Genomic DNA, 24,854 nt, shown 5'->3' with positions numbered 1-24,854 from the left:
CATGGCTTTGCAGATACGTTGTGGTCACACTTAGGGTATGTTCACACGGCCAAATTTCAGACGTATACGAGGCGTATTATGCCTCGTTTTACGTCTGAAAATATGGCTACAATACGTCGGCAAACATCTGCCCATTCATTTGAATGGGTTTGCCGACGTACTGTGCAGACGACCTGTTATTTACGCGTCGTCGTTTGACAGCTGTCAAACGACGACTCGTAAAAATACAGCCTCGTCAAAAGAAGTGCAGGACACTTCTTTCAGACGTTTTTGGAGCTGTTTTCTCATAGACTTAAATGAAAACAGCTCCAAAAACGAGTTGGTAAAAAAATGAGTTGGTAAAAATGCGAGTTGGTAAAAAACGTCTGAAAAGCAGGGTCTGTTTTCCCTTGAAAACAGCTCTGGATTTTCAGACGTTTTGGTTGACTACGTGTGAACATACCCTTAGGGTAAGACCCCATGTTATTGCAGTGTAAGGGTATGTTCACACGTAGTCAACAAAAACGTCTGAAAATCCAGAGCAGTTTTCAAGGGAAAACAGACCCTGCTTTTCAGACGTTTTTTTACCAACTCGCATTTTTCGCGGCGTTTTCACGCCGTTTTCGCGGCGTTTTTTACGTCCGTTTTTGGAGCTGTTTTCATTGGAGTCTATGAGAAAACAGCTCCAAAAACGTCCAAAGAAGTGTCCTGCACTTCTTTTGACGAGGCTGTATTTTTACGCGTTGTCGTTTGACAGCTGTCAAACGACGACGCGTAAATAACAGGTCGTCTGCACAGTACGTCGGCAAACCCATTCAAATGAATGGGCAGATGTTTGCCGACGTATTGGAGCCCTATTTTCAGACGTAAAACGAGGCATAATACGCCTCGTATACGTCTGAAATTTGGCCGTGTGAACATACCCTAAGGGTATGTTCACACGTAGTCAACCAAAACGTCTGAAAATCCAGAGCTGTTTTCAAGGGAAAACAGACCCTGCTTTTCAGACGTTTTTTACCAACTCACATTTTTACCAACTCATTTTTTTACCAACTCGTTTTTGGAGCTGTTTTCATTGGAGTCTATGAGTAAACAGCTCCAAAAACGTCTGAAAGAAGTGTCCTGCACTTCTTTTGACGAGGCTGTATTTTTACGAGTCGTCGTTTGACAGCTGTCAAACGACGACGCGTAAATAACAGGTCGTCTGCACAGTACGTCGGCAAACCCATTCAAATGAATGGCCAGATGTTTGCCGACGTATTGCAGCCCTATTTTCAGACGTAAAACGAGGCATAATACGCCTCGTATACGTCTGAAATTTGGCCGTGTGAACATACCCTTAGTGGTAGCACGATATTGCGGGTAAATGCAGTCCCATGGGGCCCTGCCCTAAGGTTGTATTCACATGTGCCGTATTTTTTGCAGTCTTTGGTGCATTTTCTTTTTAAAAATGAAAGTAAAATATTTTGTTAGGTGATACAAAAACATTATTTGTAACATTAAAAATTAACTTCCACATAGAAAATCATTTATATTATATCATTGCAGAATAAGTGCATATGTACAAGATCCAAGTAATATAATTTATGTGACATGGATGGTTTGCCTTTTTGGATCCATAGTATTGGCAAGCTGCCTTTCAAGAGCCTCAATCGTGGAAAAACAGAAGGACTTTTGGCAGCAACTTTTCAAATGTATGGTCCAACCCCCTGGCTACAGCTCCAAAATCAACCATGATTATAAACTCAGTACTGTATTCTCTGAGTGCCCAGACCTAGTGATGCCATTGACACCCTTAAAATTGTATATATTGTAGGGTTCCCAGCTGACCATATAACACCTACAGACAGATTACAGATAATCCACGCTGCAATACCCATACAGAAATATAGGCCAAATAGTAGTACCAGCACAATAATAACATAATAGAATTTCTTGCCACCCATAAAACTTAGCACTGATCATAAAGTAATCACAGAAGTGGCCACAGGGAAGTTAAGGTTTGCATACACTTTAGATGCCAGCTATTGCTCCCAACTCATATGTTTACTGACTTGACGCTGTCTATCAATGCTAAATGCAGAGCTTTGCGGCCTTATCTGGAAGTTCTACAGGCTAAGAACATAAAATTTCACATAGTGTCGGGGCTTCTCCTTTATGCTCATGTTTTACTATCTGGACTTTGTTCACACTGTAACGCCGCTGGCAAGAGCCTGATGCTGCTTCTTCTTCTTTATCAGTATTCCCCCTTAATGTCTTTACTCACTTAAACTTAGCACTGTTGAATGACCATGTTTCTTCCAGTGTATTTGGTGCAGTTGCTTTGCATTCTGTGCTTTGTCTGTATAATTGGTATTTTGTTTGATGGCTGGTCTGGTCATGTTTTTTTTTCTTTCAAGAAACTTTCCTTTCTCATCCACCCTCTCTACCTAGCCGTAGATCCATCGGCAACAAGCCATTCCCTTCTGCCTGTTCCCTCAAGCCTTGGTTTCTTATTAAGCCTCTGTCTGATATATTGCTATGCCGCTGACAATCATTTCACTCAATGTGCAGGGTTTTGTCTAATAAATGTACCGAAGCCTCCTGCTACTATAGGAGTATACATGCAAATGTGGTTTGTTTACAGGAGACTCACTTCTCTGCCCCCTCTGCCTCTCGATACCTGGCCTCCTCATATCCCCAGTTTTATGTAGCAGAAGCCCCTGATAAGACTAGAGGAGTGCCAATTAGATAATTTTTTTTAATTTTTCTAAAGCACCAGTTTTATTTACTCTTTAGAGGAACTGCCTGATAGCAGACCATGCTGAGGGAACAAACATAGTATGTGGTGTGACAGGACCAGGGGAAAAGTAGTGGACGGAGTATACATCTCACCCAGGTTCCTGTCCTATACATTTTAAAACAGCCAGGGAATCGCGCTAGAAGGAGAATGTATTTTCCTTGCTCAAGGGTTTCTGGAAAACCTGCGTAAAAGGGCCTGGCTGTTGGAATAGGGAGAGTTGGGAGGGTTCCTATTCCACTAGCCACTTCAGGTATCACAAACATAAAAACAGAGTGTCATAATGATGCCGGCTGCGCGAAAATCACGCAGCCCCGCATCATATGCTGATGACACACGGACCATTTGTGGACAATTTGCGCGCGCAAAACGCCACATTTTTTGCGCGCGCAAAACGCACACGCTCGTGTGATTCCGGCCTAATTCTCAGTTGGCTCAGGAATTGGCAATGATTGGAAATTAATTAGATTTATCTTTGACCAAAAAATCGTGGAGAGGATTATCTGCTGGTCTCAACAGCGCTTTTATACACTCAATACTAGGAACAATTCTCGTTTGGCCCATCGCCTAAAGGGTTCTGTCCCACCGCATCCTTCACTTAGATTGCGGATGAGTGCAGGTTTTACCACCTCTAATCCTTAGTTGATAGTTCATGAATTTCAACACCATCTGACCCGACTCTACATTGAGCATATAACCCACCTAACATTGTCTGCTATCAAGGACTTATTGTCCGCCAAACCCATTGTTAGCTTTATCTATGTCACTGGACGATCTTCTAAATAAAGACATCTCACCTGACGAAGTCAAGGCTGCTATTAAAATGTTAAATGTTAAAGCTTGACAAGCAATGGCCAAACTTTAAACTTTTTGCCTTTTTCTTTTTCTTCTTTGTTCTTCTCACCATTAATTATTGGCATATTGGGTCCCCTACTGGTGACCAATTCTACTTACCTTTGGTTGCGGGGGTGGGGAGATAGTAGAGGGAGATGAGAGATGAGGAGTTTTCTGGTGTACTGGTAGTTGGTGCATTAGCGAAGTATGTGGTGGGTCTTGTGGATGGGTGTTGGTGGGCGGGGGGAGACAGAGAAAGGATTTTCTTTTTTCTTTTTTCCTTTGTTGGCCATTTATAAAAAAGAACCATGCTGAAAATAGTGTCATGGAACATTAGGGGGGCCGCTGCAAGGCTAAAGAGGTATGCTATTTTTTTTAACTTAATTAGGAATTAAACGATAATATCTTTGGAACCGCTTTAAATATCACAAATATTTTTACTTTGTTTTTTTTTTACAAGACTTATGAGGCTTTAATTTTCAATATTAGTTAAATTAATTCCATGTTTTTAATATGAGCAGACAAATCACAAAAAATGTGAAAAAAACACTTTTTTGCAATTTTTTTGTATATATTTATCTATACTATATGTATATTGAGATATATATATATATATATATATATATATATATATATATATATACATACACTGTACAGCTATGTAACAATTAGTCGTCTTCTCTCTCCGTCACCCTGGATCGATGTGAGTGGAGAATGAAGAGGGCTATAGTCACACGACGTGCAAAAAAAGGGCAGTTACCAACGGATCAACTGTCAGTTTTTCATGGTTGTTTTGTATCAATGTCTCTCAAAATTTTAATTAATCTCCTTGTCATCTGAGCTTTTTCACCGCCATTTGCCATCCGTTTTTCATGGATGTTAAAAAAAATTTATGAATTTTATTCGTTACGGTTTTTTTTGTCCCAGCTACCTGAAAACACCACAGTGCCCATGTAGATCGTGATGCAATACCACTGTAGATAGTGCCACATTGCCCACTGTAGATAGTGCCAGTGCCCACATAGTTAGTGCCCACTGTAAATAGAGACACAGTTCCCATTGTAGAAAGTGGCCACATAGTGCCACACACAATGCCCATGCAGATAGCACCACAGAGTCGCCTGTAGGTACTGCCCATATAATACCACAATGCCCATGCAGATAGTGCCACACCCCCTGTATATTGCACTCCCTGTAGACAGCACCACACCCCCTGTACATAGTGCCATCCACAGCAGATAGCGCCACCCCCTGAAGATAGCACCATCCCCCCCTGTTGATAGCACCACCCCCTGTAGAGAGGAACATCTCCCTGCAGAAAGCGCCACCCCCCTGCAGATAGTGCCACTTCCCCTGTAGGTATTGCCACACCCCCTGTAGATAGCAGAACCCCCTCTCCCCGTAAATGTCACCACCTTCCTGTAAATAGCACCACTGTACTCCCTGTAGGAGCGGAATCCCTCTGACTGGGGATTCCGCTTCTAGAGAGAGCTCCTGATGCCTCTGTCCATATATGCACAGTGAGGTCCGGGGCTAACTCTAAAAGCGGAATCCCCTGCCTGAGCGTCAGCAGCACTGTAGCCTGGGATTCCGCTCCAGGAGTAGCCCCTGACGTCACTGTCCATATATGGATAGTGATGCCAGGGTCTTCTCCAGTAGCGGAATCCCCGGTCAGAATGTCAGCCGGGGATTCCGCTCCTAGAGAGAGCACTGACATCACTGTCCATATATGGATTGTGACGCCAGGGGCTTCTCCAGTAGCGGAATCCCCGGTCAGAATGTTGGCCAGGGAATCCGCTCCTTGAGAAAGTCCTGACGTCACTGTCCATATATGAAAAGTGACGTCAGGGGCTTCTCCAGTAGTGGAATCCCGGGTCAGAGTTTCGGCCGGGGATTCCGCTCCTAGAGAGAGCCCCTGACGCTGGACTGGTGAATCTCTAGAAGCAGATTTCCCGGCACGGAGCGATCTGATACCAGGATTCTGCTCCTAGTGGGAGTTTAGGTTGCCGCTACATTGGGAAGGGGGGTTCGATGCTATCTACAGCAGGGCGGGGATTTGCTATCTACAGGGGGGGTGGCACTATTTACAGCGGGGATGTTGAGATGTCGGGGCCTCCCTCTAGGAGGGGAAACTGCAGCCAGAGTGCTGGCCGGGGATTCTGCTCCTAGAGGGAGGTTAGGTGGCACTATCTACAGGGGTTTTTTCGGGGGTTGTGTGTGGTGCTATCTACAGTTGGAGGCTCTTAAAGCCCCGGCAGACATGAGAGTGCAGCGCTGCTCACACTGAAGCAGCATTGCATCATTAAACCCCGTTACAGGCTGCCAACATTTATATACGTGACAACTGCAGTTGGAACATATATAGCCGTATGGCCGTCATGAAGGGGTTAATGAACTAATGTTGAAGTATATAAAGAAAGTGTCTTATGAACCACGTTAGGTCTCAGACCATTCTCCTCTTATGATATATATGATTTTTCCATCAGTCTTAGTGAAAATTCCATTCCACGAGATAGATGATGAATTGTCAGTGTTCCTGGAAGCCAACTCAGGTTGCCCGCATTGAGCGATATTATGGGAGACCCTAGAAGCATTCATTAGAGGAATTGTTTTAAGAAACCAAAACATTATTAAGAAAGCCAAGTATATTCAAAGATATATTATTAAAAAAGAACTAGAGGAGGCGGAAAGGTAATATGCAGATAATCCTTTAGAAGCTATGGAATCTCAAAGGAAAGTCTCCCAAATGAAATATGAAAACTTGATACAGGAGGAAGCACAATCAGAATTTTTTTTGAGTTGCAAACAATACTATTTTGAAGCTAGCAAATCAAGTAAATTTTTGGCCCATATTGTAAATAATTCTGTTTCCTCAATTAAGAACACAAAGGGGCAACTTGTTCACGATGCTAGGGAAGTGGTAGAAGAATTCAGAGGATTCTATCAAAGACCTGTACCGCTCTAGGTTAAAAGACTCTGAGGATAGCATAGATAGAATGGAATTCCCTAATATTGATAGCGAACAAAGATCAATGTTAGATCACCTGATAACATCGGAAGAATTGAGAGAGTCCTTGCTGGAAATGCCAAATGACAAAGCTGTGGGGGTAGACGGAATTCCATTTGAACTATATAAGTTATATCCGGATAAAATTAATCCATATTTTAGTGGAAACAGCAATTTTTTCCTTAGTTAGAGGTAGGCTTCCCGAATTTATGGAGGCCACAGAAAATATTATGATCCCTAAGAAAGATAAGGACCCTCTCTTGCCGGAATTGTACCGGCCTATTTCATTGTTGAATACCGACGTCAAGCTGTTGTCCAAGGTTTTGGCCGGTAGTCTGATGAAGGTAATGAACAGTATAATTCACCTGGACCCGACCAGGTTTTTTCCGGGCAGGGTTATGGTAAAGAACGTCCACCGAGTCTTTGCTAATTTACAATACGTGAAAGTGTACGCTAAGAAGAGTGCTATCCTCTAAATCAATGCTATGAAAGCTTTCGATGTTGTCGAATGGCATTTTCTTTTTAGGATTTTGGGTTGTATTGGTAAAATTCATAAATTCGATTAAATTACTGTATAGACAACCACAGGCCAGAGTAGGCATAAACGGTCAGAAATGAGCTAACTTTAAAGGTAAGGTGTCATGAAAAAAATCTTTTTTATATAATGTTGCTTTTAGTATGTCATTAAAATAAATTTTATTTATTTGTGTTTTTGTGTTGTACTTTATTTTTTTTCTTTCTTTTACTTCTCTATGGGGGCTGCCATTTTTTTTTTCATCTCTGTATATGTCGATTAACGACACATACAGAAATGGAATACGGCAGCTACAGTACATAGGAGTCAATGAACGGCTCCCGTCTATTGCTTCTGCTCTCTGTCTCTGTACTGCGCAGACGCAGGTCAGAGTCACACAGCAGAGCAGCTGTTTGCAGGGAGATAGCAGGCGCCATCATGAAGACCAGCTGCACTGCAGGTAAGATGTGTGTTTCTGTCTGTCCCGCTCTCTCTCTCACAGACCGCCGCTCTCGTGACCCCCGACGTGCCCCCACCTGATGGCCCCCCCCCCCGACGGGACCCTCCCCCCTAACGGCCCCCCCACCGACGGCCCCCCCCCTGTATAAAGGACACATGATGTAACTGTCCTGGGAAAGCCCTGAACGTTAAATCTCTCCAGTTGTGCTGAGACTGAGAGGTTCATTAGTCACAGTCCCAAAAAGTCTCAGTACAACTAGAGAGATTTACCGTTTAGGGGTCTGGGAAAGCTGGGTGACCACCGTTACCCCTCCTACTGGAGTGTGGGAGGTTCATTAGTCACATCCCCAAACACACTCCAGTAGAAGGGGGTAATGGTGGTCACCCAGCTTTCCCAGACCCCTGAACAATAAATCTCTCTAGTTGTGCTTAGACTGAGAGGTTCATTAGTCACATCCCCAAACAGTCTCAGCACAACTAGAGAGATTTACCGTTAAGGGGTCTGGGAAAGCTGGGTGACCACCATTACCCCTCCTACTGGAGTGTGAGAGGTTCATTAGCCACATCGCCAAACACACTCCAGTAGGAGAGGGTAATGGTGGTCACCCAGCTTTCCCAGAAGCAGATATAACCAGGAAAGGGCTGGATGGATGGGCTGAGGGTGCACAGGGTTTTTGGTGATCCCCCTCTGTCATGTGATTGGACCTAGGTTACCGGTTCATCAGATGGGGTTCATGTGACTATAAATCTGTCCATAACAAGATACAGTTCACTCAGGACAAGCCCTGCCCTCATGCCGTAGTTGTGTGGTTCTATCTGCAGTGATGGCGGTGGGTGGCTCTGACACCAGCCTCCCCCGTTGGGTCATCTCAGAACAGAAGGGGGTGTCCGGATGGGAGACACAGCGCCGCACCTGTCCTCAGGTTGTGTCTGGTATTGCAGTTCACCTCCATTGAAGTGAATAGGACAGAGCTGTAATACCACACACGACCTGAGGACAGGTGCGGCGCCATGTTTTCCTGGACTACCCCCTGTAAGACTTTTCCCGTGTGTGTGTGTGTGTGTGTGGCAGAGCGGAGTGTGCACGGGCGCCGCTGATACTTCATAGCCGCTTATCAGCTGTTTTGAAGAATCAGCGGCAAGCACATCCCCCCCCACACACACACAAATCCCCCAAACACGCAAAATCAAGAGTAATCAAGTCAAGCATTTTTTTTTATGTGGTTTTTGGCACGTAAAATGTGCAAAAAAATAACGTGTCAAATACACGGCGTGTGAACCGGTCAACTGAAAAGTCATTCACTTCACTTTCATCATTCTAAAGGTAAGTTCACAAACAATGTTTTCAGCTGAAAAATCGGAAGCAGAACGCCTACAAGCATCTGACCATTGGTTTCAATGGGAAATACGGCGTTCTGTTCCGACATGGCGTTTTTTACGTGGTCGTTTTCCAAAACCGGCACGTAAAAAGACGCCCACCAAAATGAAGTGTACATCATTTCTTGGGACGTTTTTGGAGCCGTTTTTAATTGACTTTATAGATAAATAGCTCCAAAAACGGCCGTAAAAAACTTACGTTTGATTAAAAAATGGATGAAAATCAGGAGCGGTTTTCCCTTTGTTTAGTAAGCGTGTGAACATACCCTTAGCATTTTGGTGTGTCCTATAACTTCTGCCAGCTGCAGAATCACACCCAAAATGGCTGCCGGACACTGCTTAGCAATTTGAAGACACCTTTTCCTGGCTTGTAGGAGGGGGGGTGAGATTCCCTCCCACATTTACGGCAGCTGTGAGTCAGGTTGCTTTGCCTTATTCACCTTGCTGTAATTCTGGGAAGTGCTCCCCCTGGTAGCCAACATAGGAAAACATGTCAAATTATTATTTAATTTGTAATACTTTCCACCATATGGAAGAAAAAAAAATACAGCAAAAGACTTAAAAAATATAATAGCAATAAGTAACGACACTTAAAAAAAAAGGTTTCATTCGCGACACATTCCCTTTAACTTAGAAAGGGGAGTGCGGCAGGGTTGTCCTCTATCCTCCTATTATTTACTTTAGTAGTTGAGGTTTTGGCAATGAAGATAAGAACTTCTTAGAATATAGTGGGTTTCCAAATGGGTAATAAGGTTGATAAAATCTCGTTATACGCAGACGATGTTCCTCTGTTTATAGGGGATTTATCCTCGTTCGACCATGTAATTCGGCGATAGCAAGAGTTTGGTGAGTAGGCTAGCCTTAATTTCAATTGTCAAAAATCTAGTTTGTTAAATACATCAACCAAGGTTAAACCCGATAAGATTTCCTCCTTGCATTCTGTTGAGGTGTTCGAATATTTAGGCATGAAAATGTCTAGGGATCTCGCTGACTACATTACACTGATTATAATTCCTCTGTTTGCATATTTGAGGGGGAAAGTTAAAGCATGGAATAAGTTACCATTCACCAGAGCTGTAAAAATTGCACTGATCAAATTTTTTTTTACCTAAAGTATTACATTTTTCCTCCATCTGTCCGATTTGATTGCCGGGGAAAAATTTTAAAACTCTAGATGCTACCTCTAATGACCTAATTTGGAACCGGAAAAAAATCTAATTAAATTCTCTGTTCTTATTCTCCCAGTAACCAAAGGGGGCTTTGCAATTCCTGACTGGTGGAAGTACTTTTTAGCTTCAGTTCCAACAGTTTCTGGACAGGAAGGGCCTGGGGACTAATAGATTTTTGTTGAAAACACTAGGGGACAAATGGTCTAATATATTCGAAGGTCTAGAAGCCGGGGTTCTGAATTCTCCTGATTTGGGACTTCGGCCTATGTATGATAGAGGGTCTGGGATGCTGTCAAACTCATTGAAAAAATTAATACCTTTATTGAAGTCACTCCTCTATGGGAGAATAGGAATATTGGTGAGTTTGACGGCCTCCCAGACTATTTGTTTTGGAAAAAGCATCACATCACAAGGATATCACATTTATTTAATAATTCACAACTAAAATTTTACTGAACTGCAGAGACTGTACAAGGTCCCTGATTACGGTCTGTTTAGATATTTTCAAATTAAACACGCCCCTCTGGCCATTAAATATAAATCACGGTTCGTTCTTACACCTTTTTCAATCATTAGAATGTTTAAACAGTAAGAAGGGACATTTGTCCTCGCTATATACAACAATACTTTTAGGGGATGAAGGAAATCCTATTAAAGCACAAGGAAAATCAGATAAGGATCTTGAGATTAGGGTTGATTGGGGTTATTTTATAAACATATCGCAGAAGCATCATTAAATCACGATCACTGATTTATTTGTTTTATGATCAATCATAGACTTTATTATACGCCAACGTTTTTAAAGGAATATAAATGGGGTTAAGGAATAATGATAATTGTCAGAAATGCTGTATGCACCAAGCAGATCTCATCCACTTGTTGTGGCATTGCCTCAAGTTACATAGATATTGGAGTGGACTAGCAGCATCTATTTCTAAATTAATTCGGAAAGAGGTTCCAATTTATTGATGCTATTTATTTTTGGCACCTCCGGTCTTGTGGTTGTAGCAAACTAATTAGAAAGATTTTGTTTCTGGCAAGATTGGTTATCATTTATAAATGGATCTCAAAAGATTTCCCATGGGAAGTAGAATGGCACCATAAGGCGAATAGAGTGATTTATTTTAGAAAGATCATATTACTTAACGCTAGGTAAAGAGGAAGCAGAATTTTTCTGACAACATACGTAGGGCCGTCCACCTGCTGCATGGCTGTTAACTTAGGGGCATTAAGGCTATGTTCTTTTCCCTTAATTTCAAGAAGGCCATCGACATGGTCTCTTATCGATTGATCTCTTTGAATATTTCGCTTCCCGATCAGGTGGTCACACTCCTAAAATCAAACTTCCCTTTCCAATGGTCATCAGGTCATCTTGGATACCTGGGGATTAGCCTCACCAATGATCTACACTCCATATTTGCAGCCAACTACCCCCCGATACTACAACTTCTTTGCTCTATTCTTAAAGATTTAGGCACACATTGAAAATATTTTTTCTCCCAATACCTTTTCTGCATGCTCCCAATCCCAGTCCCTGGCCACTGGCTCTCAATATTACAGAGCATGATCAATAAATATGTCTGCCAGGGTGGTTTTCCCAGAGATAACTGTGCCATGTTTATTAACATCGATCAAAAGGGGTTCTGGGGGGTCCCTAATATAACCAAATACTACCAAATATTCTTAGTCCAGTTGGCACTTTATTACACTGGGTGCATTAACCCAAACTTTGGCTTGCCCTTGAGGCACCAGAATGTCACCCGATTTACCTGGACTCCTTAGGCTCCTTCCCTCCCAGCACTCTTTTGTCAGTAACTCCATTCTAATCCACTCTTTTCAGATCTTGGATTCAGTTAAGTACTCTGACAAATTTATCTCGCCATTTCTTTTCCTTGCCCCAATTTGCAGTAACATGCTATTCCCCTTTGGCCTTGAGACCCCACACATGTTTTGGGTTTGGTCTGCAGCAGGCCTCAAAAAAGTTTACCACTTCTCATCTATCCTGGGTGTTAAACAATGTCCTACATTGCAAGGAAAATTTTCCCAGCCAGAAGGAGAACTGTTTTGGTATCTGTAGATCAAATATCTTTTCTGCTCCCTGCAAAAAAAAAGTCACACTCCCCCTGTACTCTTGCAATTTGATTTGAAATGCCGCCAGGCTCCCTTTTCTTTCTCTACTCTAATCTTACCCCAATTTCATCTGGTCGCCACCTACCAATATGTTCACAGATGTGAGGGGGACCTGGGAGTCAAGCTGCTAAAGGAGCAGTGGGCACAAATTTGGTCCTCCTATTCTAGGGGGTTACAGAACACCCTGATTTTAGAAACCAACATCAAGGTCCCTACTTGCAATTGTAAAGATTCTGGGTTCTTAGAGGATTATCAAACTAAATAGCCACTCCAGAAACTCTTTTAGTGCAAGAATAGACTATAGTCTCATTCTGCACTATCTTTTACAAATGCTAACTTATATGAATTTATGACCTAATACAGTAGGTATTGGTATAACCGAGTTTTACTACTATAACCACTTGCAACAATCCACCACATAAAGTTTATTAGATGAACTCAACAATCATGATATATCTGTCCTTCACAAAATTTGAGAACTGAAATGATGCAAAATGACACTTTGCTGGAAGAATTTTTTTTTAATCTTTAGTGCCACCTATGGTGTGACTACCCTATTAGTCATTGTCTGACCCTTTATAGAGCCTTGAAACATGACTCAGGCTAATAGCCAAACCAGAGACTAATTTCTTCCTTCTGGAAGTGAGCTATTTTGCAAACTTTTCCCAGGAAGCATTGCCCCCAAGAATCCCTTTGACCTGGACCTCGACAAGAAGTATTAGTACCTTTCAAGAACTGAAATTACAATCTAATAAAGTTCAGAGAATTTCTGTAGGTCTATACATTTATATAGTGATGGAGGAGGTTTGAAACTTGACTGCCTTTCAGATATACTATATCACTGCCGTCTCTAGCTTCAGGCAGGGTGTGCAACTGCCCGGGGCGCCGATGGCTGGGAAAGCTGGTGGGGAGTGGAAAAAGGGCTTACATTTTCCTGCGCCAGAACCACTGATACATAGTGACAGTACCAGAGCAGGAATAAGCAGTACATTGCAACCTCCGGCATGTGTCTTGGCAAACTCCACCCCCTCATATTCAATTGTATCTGCATCATCAGGGCACAGATGCAATTGAATAGTATGCACTAGTTCTGCCATTCAGTAGGCTACAAGACACATTAGGCCTGCAGCCTATAAGACGCTGGGACAGGCTCCATGCCGGCGCGATGATATAACTGGAATGCGCCTGACTATACAAGAATCCTGTCATGATGCTTCATAGGCTACAGGACTGAAGGGGCTGTGGAGCTCCGTTCTTTACGGGAACAGAACTAAGTGAATATGCTTTTTTTAATTTGTTTTGGGGGCACCTGGGCACTATCTACAGGGGGAGTGTGGCACTATCTAAAAAGGAGGGTGGCACTATCTACAGAGGGGGGAAGTGTTGCACTATCTATAAAGTGGAGAGTGTGTGGCACTATCTACAGAGGGGAGTGTGGCACGATCTAAAAATGAAGTGTGTGGCCCTATCTCCAGGGTGCTGTGTGTGGCCCTATCTCCAGGGTGCTGTGTGTGGCCCTATCTCCAGGGTGCTGTGTGTGGCCCTATCTCCAGGGTGCTGTGTGTGGCCCTATTTCCAGGGTGCTGTGTGTGGCCCTATCTCCAGGGTGCTGTGTGTGGCCCTATCTCCAGGTTGCTGTGTGTGGCCCTATCTCCAGGGTGCTGTGTGTGGCCCTATCTCCAGGGGGCTGTGTGGCACTACAGGGGGCTTTTTCCTAGTTACATCTACTTTTTTAAAGAAACACATTAAATTGATTGACCAGGATGAGAAGCAGTACCTTGCCTATGAGCTATGCCCATTCTATCTTTTATACACAGGTGCTTGCTCTGCTCTTATTATTAATTGTAAGCATTGTTTGATTTTGAAGGGGGAGGGCGTTTTTTTGACGCTCGCCCTTTTGGCCAAATTCCCTAGAGCCTACCCTGCACTATATGTTTTAGTATTTTTGATGGCTAACGGCCCCCTGCTCTGCCATTGGATTTAACTGTATCTGCATCCAATGTGCGGTTATGTGCGCTGAATTTCGGTTTCTTTTTTGTTTTTTATTAATTGCCCAGCCCTACTCTGAGGTTATTGTGGCTGGTGCTCGGAAGCCATTCTGGGTGACACTGGAAGGGCAGTGTGGCTCATCTTGGGTGCAACATATTAGTGCCCACACAAAAGAGATGATAACAAAAAATTATTTAAAGATCTATTTTGGTAAAAAAATATTTTTTTAGAGTTTTTAAAAAATCAAGAACATTTTATATCTCTTATACTTCCATACAGTCACTGAAATAAGTCTCTGCTAGTGATCTACAACTTGATAAACAAACCATTTTTCCCAAAAAGAAACATGAATCGCAAGATAAACATGAGTCATACCACTATATTTGGGTAGGTGTCGCACTTGTACTAAAAATATAGCAGGTGCAAAACTGTGAAAGAGTTGACAAGCAATTTTCAATCACATGAGTTTTACTAGTAAGCATTTATCTACAACTTTTTGTCATACAATAGTTCCCAGTTCTGATTTTAAAGACAATTAAATTATTATATAATTTTACTAAAAAACAACAAACATGAATATCCTCTGTAAGTCTAGCCTTGTTACCATTGGACAACCCAGCACAGGGATCCTGGGTAAGGCAGCATCTGCATGGAGCTTTCAAAGGGGTTATCAGGTTATGACCTGAAAATGGTTAAACACTTACGGTCCCCATCCAACCTGACAGAGCTTGAGAGAATCGGCTGAGAAGAATGGCAGAAAATCCCCAAATCCTGTTGCGCAAACCTTGTGGCATCATACCCAAGAAGACTGGAGGCTGTTATCGCTGCCAAAGGTGCTCAACTAAGTACTAAGTAAAGGGTCTGAATACTTATGTCAATGCAAGATTTTCATTTTTCCTTTTCAGTAAATTAGCAAAGATTACTAACGTTCTGCTTTCACTTTGTCATTATGGGGTATTGAGTGCAAAATGGCGGGGAAAAACTTGAATTTTTCAACATAACAAAATGTGAAAAATGTGAAATCAACAGAAGACTTTCCAAATGCATTGTATATAGATGCTTATCTTCTGAGCTGGTATAACTAAAGTTAGTACACTTCTCTTTTCTGGTTCCATACCTCCCACTGTATGGCCTTAGCTGGCTGCCCGAGCGATCAATCAGACCCTGGAGAGAATACAGAAACGGTCTTCACCGCTTCACTCTTTTACATACAGAGCTCAATGAGTGCTGTTAACAGAATAGAGGCAGCTGGGATGCCGTCAGTAGTAGGCACTGTATTTTTACAAAAAAAAAAATATTGCGAGAAAGTAAAAGAGCATATTTGTGTAAAAAAAAGTTCAACTATAAGTCTAAAAATTAGATAAACAAAACAAAAAACATAAAATTGATAAGAAAAGAAACCTGTTCACGAAAGAAAATGTCGCAAACTCACGTCGCTAGCCCATGAACTAAAAAAGTTTTTGCCATTTAACTTTGCCGTGCTAAAAAATGGCTAAGTGGTGTCTTGTCCTGAAGGCTCAAAGAAGCCTGTTTCTCAACCGGTTAATGTTCTGTGATGAAATCAGACTAAGACAAATAATAAAAAGAAAATGTGGAAGAAAAGAAAGGAATGTGAGTTTTTCAACATTATCAATAGATTTGTTGTGTCCTTCTGGACTTAAGATACCTTTACACGGCCCGACCTATGCCATGTAAACGAGCACCGATCAACGAGACAGCTCATTGATCGGTGCTCTTTTGCGCCTTTCACAAGGAGCAATGTATGGGGACAAGCACTTGTTACTTCGATTGCTCATCCCCATCCATTATTATCATGTCAGCAGCGCATTTCCCTGTTTACACAGGAAGATGTGCTGCCGACAACGATAATATCTCTGCATATAAAACTATGCAATCAGCCGATGAACAAGCGTTTTCTCGTTCATCAGCTGTTTAAACAGGCCACTTATCGGGAATGAGCGTTCTGTGAACGCACGTTTGCACGATAATTGGCCAGTGTAAAAGGGCCTTAAGAATCTATCATTTGGAAATCCAATATTGGTACAGTATACATTGTACACTGTGAATAGTGTATTTTACTTACTATACTTTACTATCATTATTTATGTACAACACAAATGACTACCTTAATGGGCACATTCTTTACTGTATGCCAATTCAAGTGTACATGAACATGAAGATATATCTATTGATACACTCGCTAATATAAATAATAGATTTGATCTTGGTAACAATTGTACCTTCAGTCATGTCATATTATGACTTGTTTCTATGTACTTCGCATGCTGTCATTTTGAGCCCCGTACATTACCATATTACATGCTTACGCTCTATTAGCAGCAATGCTTCTAGGAGGGAATAGCTCTAATACAACATTTGAAGGAGTATGGCACAATTTTTTTTTATTCATATGGAATCCGATATAAAAATAACCTCTATATAGACTGGAGGCAAACAAGGTACGGTAGAGCCTCATAGAATTCTATCGATACCGTTCCATACAACTCGGAAGTTGTTCATGAGGCCTAATACTCAGTGGTTCAAGTGAGTCTATGAGGAACATTTGCCAACCAAGTTTGCACACAGTTTGTATGTTCTCCCCATACTTGTCTGGGTTTTCCATGGGTACTCCAGTTTCCTCACATTACTACAAAAAAACCTACTGATTGGCCAATTTTATAGAAAGTAAATGAGCCTTAGTGTGTGGGTGGGAGATAGGGGATACCCTTGGTGACAGGACTCATGTAAGTAATGCCAGCCTTTGTACAGCGCTGCGGAATATAGTGGTGCTATATAAGCAACATGAAATAAAAGGTTACAATTGTATCAATAATATCAACAACAATGCTAAAAATGTATATTACATGTTAATGATAAAGTATTCCAGACAGAACTGATATAGATGGATAGATAGAGAGATAGATAGATTAGATAGATAGATAGATAGATAGATAGATAGATAGATAGATAGATAGATAGATAGATAGATAGATAGATAGATAGATAGATAGATAGATAGATAGATAGATAGATAGATAGACAACCGAATGTAGTATAGCATATTACCATTGTGTCCTTTTTGTGTAATGATATCAGATATTTATGTAATGAGCATGTCTTGCAAGAATGTCTTAACTTTGTACCTCATGGTCATTTCCCTAGTTGCTGTTTTTAATTATGTGACGTATCAAAGGCTTTTATACAAGCCGAGATCTTATACCGTAGCCCCCGCCACCCGAGACTGCTAGCCTCTGGCCCTGAACACTTGGGCTGAGATTTCCCCCACCCCACCAAACATCCACAGTCATAGCTAAAAAATGTCAAAAAATAACAAGAGGCCTCATAACAGCAGCAAGAAAACACATCATAGGCTAGCTCAGCCCTCAAAAGCAACTAATTCAAAGGTCAGAACAAAGATGGGACAGAAAATCTGTGCACAAGCACAATAATGCACAAACAGGATAACCTGGATGCTTATATTACTTGCAACACGCAGAAGTGTATAATTTGCCTTAATGCATTGTTTATAATGGTACTAGGTTTACGTATGAGAATAATGAGCTTGCATGATGTTGTGTTACAAAGAACTCTATTAACAAATAGTTAGAAGACACTACTGGAGTTTGGGGTTTTTGTTATTAGAGACAAGATTACATTTCATGATGAGATACTCACTGAATACTTATAGGGATGTCAATGTCCTTATGTCTGTTATTTCTAATTCACCAAGTCTCATGAACTCATCAAGAACAAAGGTTGAGTAGTTAAGTGACAAATACTCATTAGATAATCTTTAGTGTTGTTATATACGTTAAAACTCACATATTTGCTATTTTGTGTGAAAAGTTTTCATTTACTTCTATTTTATGTTCTTTCATGTAACAGCATAAATGTTATGATCTAAGCAGGTATCTCACTTGGGACATTGACTTTATAGCTCTTATTGAAGTTGTGATGGGAACAGTAACAAAAGGGTTGACACTGTATATACGAGATTTTATGATGTAGTCATAGAGATTTCTAAAAGCGTATAATATTTAATATATGCCCTCAGGATAATTTCATATCAGCATTTAAAGATTCTTTTCAATGCATTTATATACCAATTAATATAAAATGGTCTTAGAGCAAGTAAAGAACTCTATATAGTTTGTAAACTTAGTTTAAAGTAAGAAAAAGCAATTTAAAGTTAAGGCAGACCAAACCATATTAAAACATATATAAATAAAGTATAATATATACCCAACTAATAAACATTTCATGCTTTCGCAAAGAACTGACAATATCTGCTGAGCTACATTCTACAACATGTAGTTATACCAAGTACAGGAGGAAGAAGTTGTCTTACCTTGGCTAGCTGCGCTGAAACAGATGTGGCCGGCGTAAGACAGGAGCAAAAATAAAAAGTATACCATACCCCAAGGTATACCCAAGGCAATGGGTGTGCATACTCTGTGCCAGTAAAAATACATATTTGGCTAACTTACAACACAAAAAAAAATCTAATCTGAATGCTCAATCGTGCACAACTTTCTTCTGTTAAGCTGTCAAACATATTCTTCCAGAGGAGCTATTCATTTCCCATGCAACATGTTTTATAAGGGCACATTTTTTAGTAAAGAAACCCTACTGTGTTAATAAAAGTATCATATTGCTCAATGGCAGAGACCTAGGTATCAATTTACTAAAGTTGACACCTGAGCTAAGTTAACTGCATTGAATACAGATGCAATTTTCTCTGCATTGTAGCTGTAATTGGCAAAAATCATCCAATAGAATATCACACATTATTTGTATGCTAAAAAAATAAAAACAAACGTAAAATGCTAATTAAAATGAAGGTACTGTGGATTCCCACCTCCCCTTCCCACTCACAAAAATAAGATAAAAATAGATCTGTAGTGTAATGAGGGCAGGAGAAGTGTTGCTGGTAAAAAGGAGTCTGTATACTGAAAAGATAGAGTGAAACCTCCCCCCTCACCAGCTGCAACACACAAAGGTTCCTGCTGGAGAGGAGGAAGGAGAGTGGAGAAGGAGGGAGGGAAAAAAAGGAGGGGGGACCAAAAGGAGAGGGGGAAAAGGAGGGAGGTATGCTCCTCCTATACACTTTTCCTCTCCATAGATGCCCTGTCTCGGGTGATATTTGGGTACTATATTGAGAGCTCATTTTTCATATTATGTGAATTCTAGCACTAGTACTAATCTTTTATATTACAGATTATTAAACTCTCAGATATTTTTGCTAAATTCGCTATTATCTCCACTCTCTACACAGTGGGTAAGAGAATATCACCTTTGTGCTGTGTTACATACGGTATCTAAAGTTTATTTTTAACATCACTTATATCCCTTATTACATTTTTACCTGTATTTGCAGATAATATATTTTACTGGACTGCTGTAGGAAGGATGGAAGTAGGAGTGCAGCAAAGGTCCGACAGATACCGGTGGTAGGGGATTCTATTATTAGGCGGACAGATAGGGTCATCTGTCGCTGCAACTGTGAATGCCAAACAGTGTCTTGTCTGACGGGTGCTAGGGATCGGCATTTTGCGGATCGAATAGACAGGTTGCTGGGTAGGGTTGGGGAAGACCCGGCAGTCATGGTACACATCGGTACCAATGACAAAGTCAGTGGGAGATGGAAGGTCCCTAAAAATGATTTTAGGGAATTAGGAGAGAAGCTAAAGTCCAGGACCTCAAAGGTAGTGTTTTCAGAAATACTACCAGTGCCACGAGTGTCACTAGAAAGAAAGCGGGAGATTAGGCAGTTAAATAAGTGGCTTAGAAATTGATGCAGGAAGGAAGTGTTTGGGTTCATGGAGAACTTCACTGTTGGCTACAAGGCTCTATGGTAGGGACGGGCTGCATTTAAATTGGGAGGGTGCAGCTGTGCTGGGGGAAAGAATGGTTAGATGGCTCGAGGAGCATTTAAACTAGAATCTGGGGAGGGAGAGTGGGGATACACAAGCAGGGTTAGATAGAGTACATAGGGAGTGGGATACAGAAGGGGATAATGGGGATTTAGTGGGGGCCGGGGTTAGCAAGCCGAGTAGGGAGGTGACTAGGAAAAAATACGGACCTAAGAATATTAAAGGTGTCGGTAAGATTAAAGGTATGCTGGCGAATGCAAGAAGTCTTGCAAGTAAAATGGACGAGTTGGAGATTCTAATGACCGACATGGATTCTGATGTAATGGGCATAACAGAAACCTGGCTGGATGAGCCATGACTGGGTAACAAATATGGGGGCTACACCGTATTCAGAAGGGATAGCAAAGATAAAAAAAGGTGGAGGGGTTTGTCTGTTCGTAAAATCCAGCCTAAGACCAGTTCTGAATGAAGACATTGGGGGAGACTGTGACAGCGTGGAGTCATTATGGATAAATATTCATGGAACGGTTAATAATGGTAAACTACTAATTGGAGTTTGTTATAAGCCACCGAACATAGCAGAACGGGCTAGGATGAAATGCTGCAACAAATAGAAAAAGCAGCAAATAATACTGGGGTCCTTATTATGGGGGATTTTAACTATCCTGACATTAATTGGGACATAGAGGCCGCTGGATCTGCTGAAAGCTCAAAGTTTTTATACACAATTTAAGACAATTATTTCAGTCAGTTGGTTAATGAGCCAACCAGAGGGGATAATGTGCTGGATCTGGTCTTATCTAATAGACCAGATACAATATCACATGTGGAGGTCCAGCAGCACTTGGGCAATAGTGACCACAATATGGTAATTTTTTATATAATGTTCAATAAAGCAATACGAAGGGGAGCAAAAAAAACCTGGAATTTTAAGAAAGCAAAATTCTATCGACTGAGGGAAACAGTCTTGTTGACTGGGATCATCTAATGGTAAATGGGAATACTGAACATAAATGTGGAGCTTTTAAAGATATATTACATGAATTGTGTAGTAAGTTTATACCCACTGGTAACAAAATGTCTATCCATATTGGTCTCCTTTTATTCCTAAACAGGGAATTACTGCATAGGGCAAGACAAAAAAAAAAAGCATTCAAAACATTGAAGGCTGAGGGCTCAGCAGAAGCATTCCAGACTTACAAAGATCTCAACACGCATTATGGGGGGCTGAATAATCCCCCCATAGAGCTCTCACTAATTACTATACTGCAAGGTGGGGGTCTGGGTGTCTAACTGACTGCTAAGGGCTTTAAGAGGGTGGACTCCCCTTAGAGCCCTCAGCAGTCAGTCAGACGCTCAGACCCCGCTAACCTTGCAGTATGGTAGATAGTGAGGGCTCTATGGGGAAGATTATTCCCCCCCCCCCCTATAGAGCCCTCAGCTGTCAGTAGGATGCTCAGACCGTCCCTTGTAGAATCCCCCGCCCTTCAGCGTCGGCCGATTACTTTTAAATTAGTGGGGGTAGATTTATGGGGAAGGATTATACTGCGCTCAGCTTCCTGCCCCATCTAATTTAAAAGGGGTCGGCCGACGCTGGGGGGCCGGGAGTATACTGCAAGGGGGGGTCTGGGCATTTTACTGATAGAAGAGGGCTCTATGGGGGAATAATCCACCCCATAGAGCCCTCACTAATTACTATACTGCAAGGTTAGGGGCAGTGGCAGATTAAGTAGACTATAGGCCCTGGTCTGTTCCTCAAGCTTGGACCCCCCTCTCCACCACTGCCCTGCCACACCATGTCTATATTAAACACCACCTTTCTGTGTGAGAATTGACAAATGAGTGTTACGATTCCCATTGTCAAAGGGCTGTGTCCCTACATACTGACAGTCTCCAACCATTGCTGACTGTATCACACTGTGTAGAGACACATCCATCTGACAATAGGAATGGTAACACGCATTTGTCTATTAGTCCTGGGTACACAAAGGCTTTTTATAGAATACAAGGATTTCCTGTAATGGACATGTCAGGAGAGGGGACAGATCTATAAATCCAATGACTCATAAGTGATTTATTCTCTGATGGGAGTCGTTCTCTTTTCTTCTCTTCTCCTTCTGATACAGACCGTTATGGCGACTTCTCCTGATGACTGCACAGTTTCCTGATGAGAAATCTTTGCCCCTCGATTCTCCAGCCATTTTCAGCATCTATAGCGGCACAAAAATTCAGAAACTAAACACCCTAAGTTGTTTTACACCCGAGACCAAACTCCTAAGCAAATTAGGACCCCAGGCCCATACATTAACACAGACCAATAACTTTAGTCCCCCAGGGGTAACTAAACTTTTAAAATACTTTTGGCGTGTCATAGTGATATGTGAGAAGTTTTGATCGATGGGAGTCCGAGCATTGAGACCCCCACCGATCACTAAAACAAAGCAGCAGAAGGGCCCGGGTGAGCGCTGTTCCACTTAATTTCTGATCGTCTTTCCTCAGAGCGGTGTACGGACTCATAGGCTTTCTATTGAGCCCATACACTGCTTGCTCAGCTATCAGAGGAAAGACAACCAGAAACAAAGTGTCACAGCACTCACCTGAGCGCTTCTGCCACTTTGTTTTAGCAATTGGTGGGGTCTCAGTGCCTGGACCCCCACCGATCAGAACTTTTGACATGCCACTATGACATGTCAATTAAAAAAAAAAACTCTAGTTACCCATTAAGCAGTCAGACAACCCTCCTTTTGCAGTAAAATAACTCCTGAGGGATATATGTGTGGATTATACTGCAAGGGGGTGGGGGGGGGGGGGTCAGTGCGTCCGACTCTTATGGCTCTGGGGGGGAAGGAGTTATCAGGTATATTCAAACCAAACACACTATATACACACACTACACGCACGCACTTACACTATATAGACTTACTTTATACACACTATAAAATCTATACACAGCACACACTATATAGACTTATGCTATATACAGACTATACACACAGACACACACTATATAGACTTACATTATACACACAGCACACACTATTTACATACTATACAATATATGCAATATACACACTACAGTTCGAAAGTTTGGGGTCACCCAGACAATTTTGTGTTTTCCATGAAAACTCACACTTATATTTATCAAATGAGTTGCAAAATGACTAGAAAATATAGTCAAAACATTGACAAGGTTAGAAATAATGATTTTTATTTGAAGTAATAAATTTCTCCTTCAAACTTTGCTTTCGTCAAAGAATGCTCCATTTGCAGAAATTACAGCATTGCAGACCTTTGGCATTCTAGCTGTTAATGTGCGGAGGTAATCGGGAGAAATTTCACCCCATGCTTCCAGAAGCCCCTCCCACAAGTTGGATTGGCTTGATGGGCACTTCTTGCGTACCATACGGTCAAGCTGCTCCCACAACAGCTCTATGGGGTTGAGATCTGGTGACTGCGCTGGCCACTCCATTACAGATAGAATACCAGCTGCCTGCTTCTTCCCTAAATAGTTCTTGCATAATTTGGAGGTGTGCTTTGGGTCATTGTCCTGTTGTAGGATGAAATTGGCTCCAATCAAGCGCTGTCCACAGGGTATGACATGGCATTGCAAAATGGAGTGATAGCCTTCCTTATTCAAAATCCCTTTTACCTTGTACAAATCTCCCACTTTACCAGCACCAAAGGAACCCCAGACCATCACATTACCTCCACCATGCTTGACAGATGGCGTCAGACACTCTTCCAGCATATTTTCAGTTGTTCTGCGTCTCACAAATGTTCTGTGTGATCCAAACACCACAAACTTCGATTCGTCTGTCCATAACACTTTTTTCCAATCTTCCTCTGTCCAATGTCTGTGTGCTTTTGCCCATATTAATCTTTTCCTTTTATTAGCCAGTCTCAGATATGGCTTTTTCTTTGCCACTCTGTCCTGAAGGCCAGCATCCCGGAGTCGCCTCTTCACTGTAGACGTTGACACTGGCGTTTTGCGGGTACTATTTAATGAAGCTGCCAGTTGAGGACTTGTGAAACGTCTATTTCTCAAACTAGAGACTCTAACTTACTTGTCTTGTTGCTCAGTTGTGCAGCGGGGCCTCCCACTTCTCTTTCTACTCTGGTTAGAGCCTGTTTGTGCTGTCCTCTGAAGGGAGTAGTACACACCATTGTAGGAAATCTTCAGTTTCTTGGCAATTTCTCGCATGGAATAGTCTTCATTTCTAAGAACAAGAATAGACTGTCGATTTTCACATGAAAGCTCTCTTTTTCTAGCCATTTTGAGAGTTTAATCGAACCCACAAATGTAATGCTCCAGATTCTCAACTAGCTCAAAGGAAGGTCAGTTTTATAGCTCCTCTAAACAGAAAAACTATTTAAAGCGGTGCTAACATAATTGTACAAGGGTTTTCAAGTATTTTCTAATCATTCATTAGCCTTATAACACAGTTAGCAAACACAATATACCATTAGAACACTGGAGTGATGGTTGCTGGAAATGGGCCTCAATACACCTATGTAGATATTGCATTAAAAACCAGACGTTTGCAGCTAGAATAGTCATTTAGCATATTAACAATGTATAGAGTGTATTTCTGATTAATTTAATGTTATCTTCATTGAATAAAACTGTGCTTTTCTTTCAAAAATAAGAAAATTTCTAAGTGACCCTAAACTATTGAACGGTAGTGTACACACACACACACACACACACACACACACACACACACTTACACTATATACACTTACA

The 24,854-nt window shown here is 41.6% G+C and overlaps 1 protein-coding gene across 1 annotated transcript in view; it reads right to left on the bottom strand.

The window, feature by feature from the left end:
* SCUBE3 (signal peptide, CUB domain and EGF like domain containing 3) overlaps nucleotides 1-19,177 on the bottom strand; it is a 127,935-nt gene extending 108,758 nt beyond the window's left edge. Inside the window, exon 1 of the mRNA XM_075853524.1 lies at nucleotides 18,586-19,177. Coding sequence (XP_075709639.1) covers nucleotides 18,586-18,709 — 124 coding nt within the window. The 5' untranslated portion in view covers nucleotides 18,710-19,177. The remainder of the gene's footprint in view (nucleotides 1-18,585) is intronic.
* Between the last annotated feature and the right edge of the window lie 5,677 nt (nucleotides 19,178-24,854).

The sequence above is a fragment of the Rhinoderma darwinii genome, chromosome 2 (genome assembly GCF_050947455.1).
Source record: "Rhinoderma darwinii isolate aRhiDar2 chromosome 2, aRhiDar2.hap1, whole genome shotgun sequence".
NCBI classification, from domain to species: Eukaryota; Metazoa; Chordata; class Amphibia; order Anura; family Rhinodermatidae; genus Rhinoderma; species Rhinoderma darwinii.
Note: the sequence above shows the minus strand (reverse complement) of the source record. Positions and strands in the feature narration are given on the sequence as shown.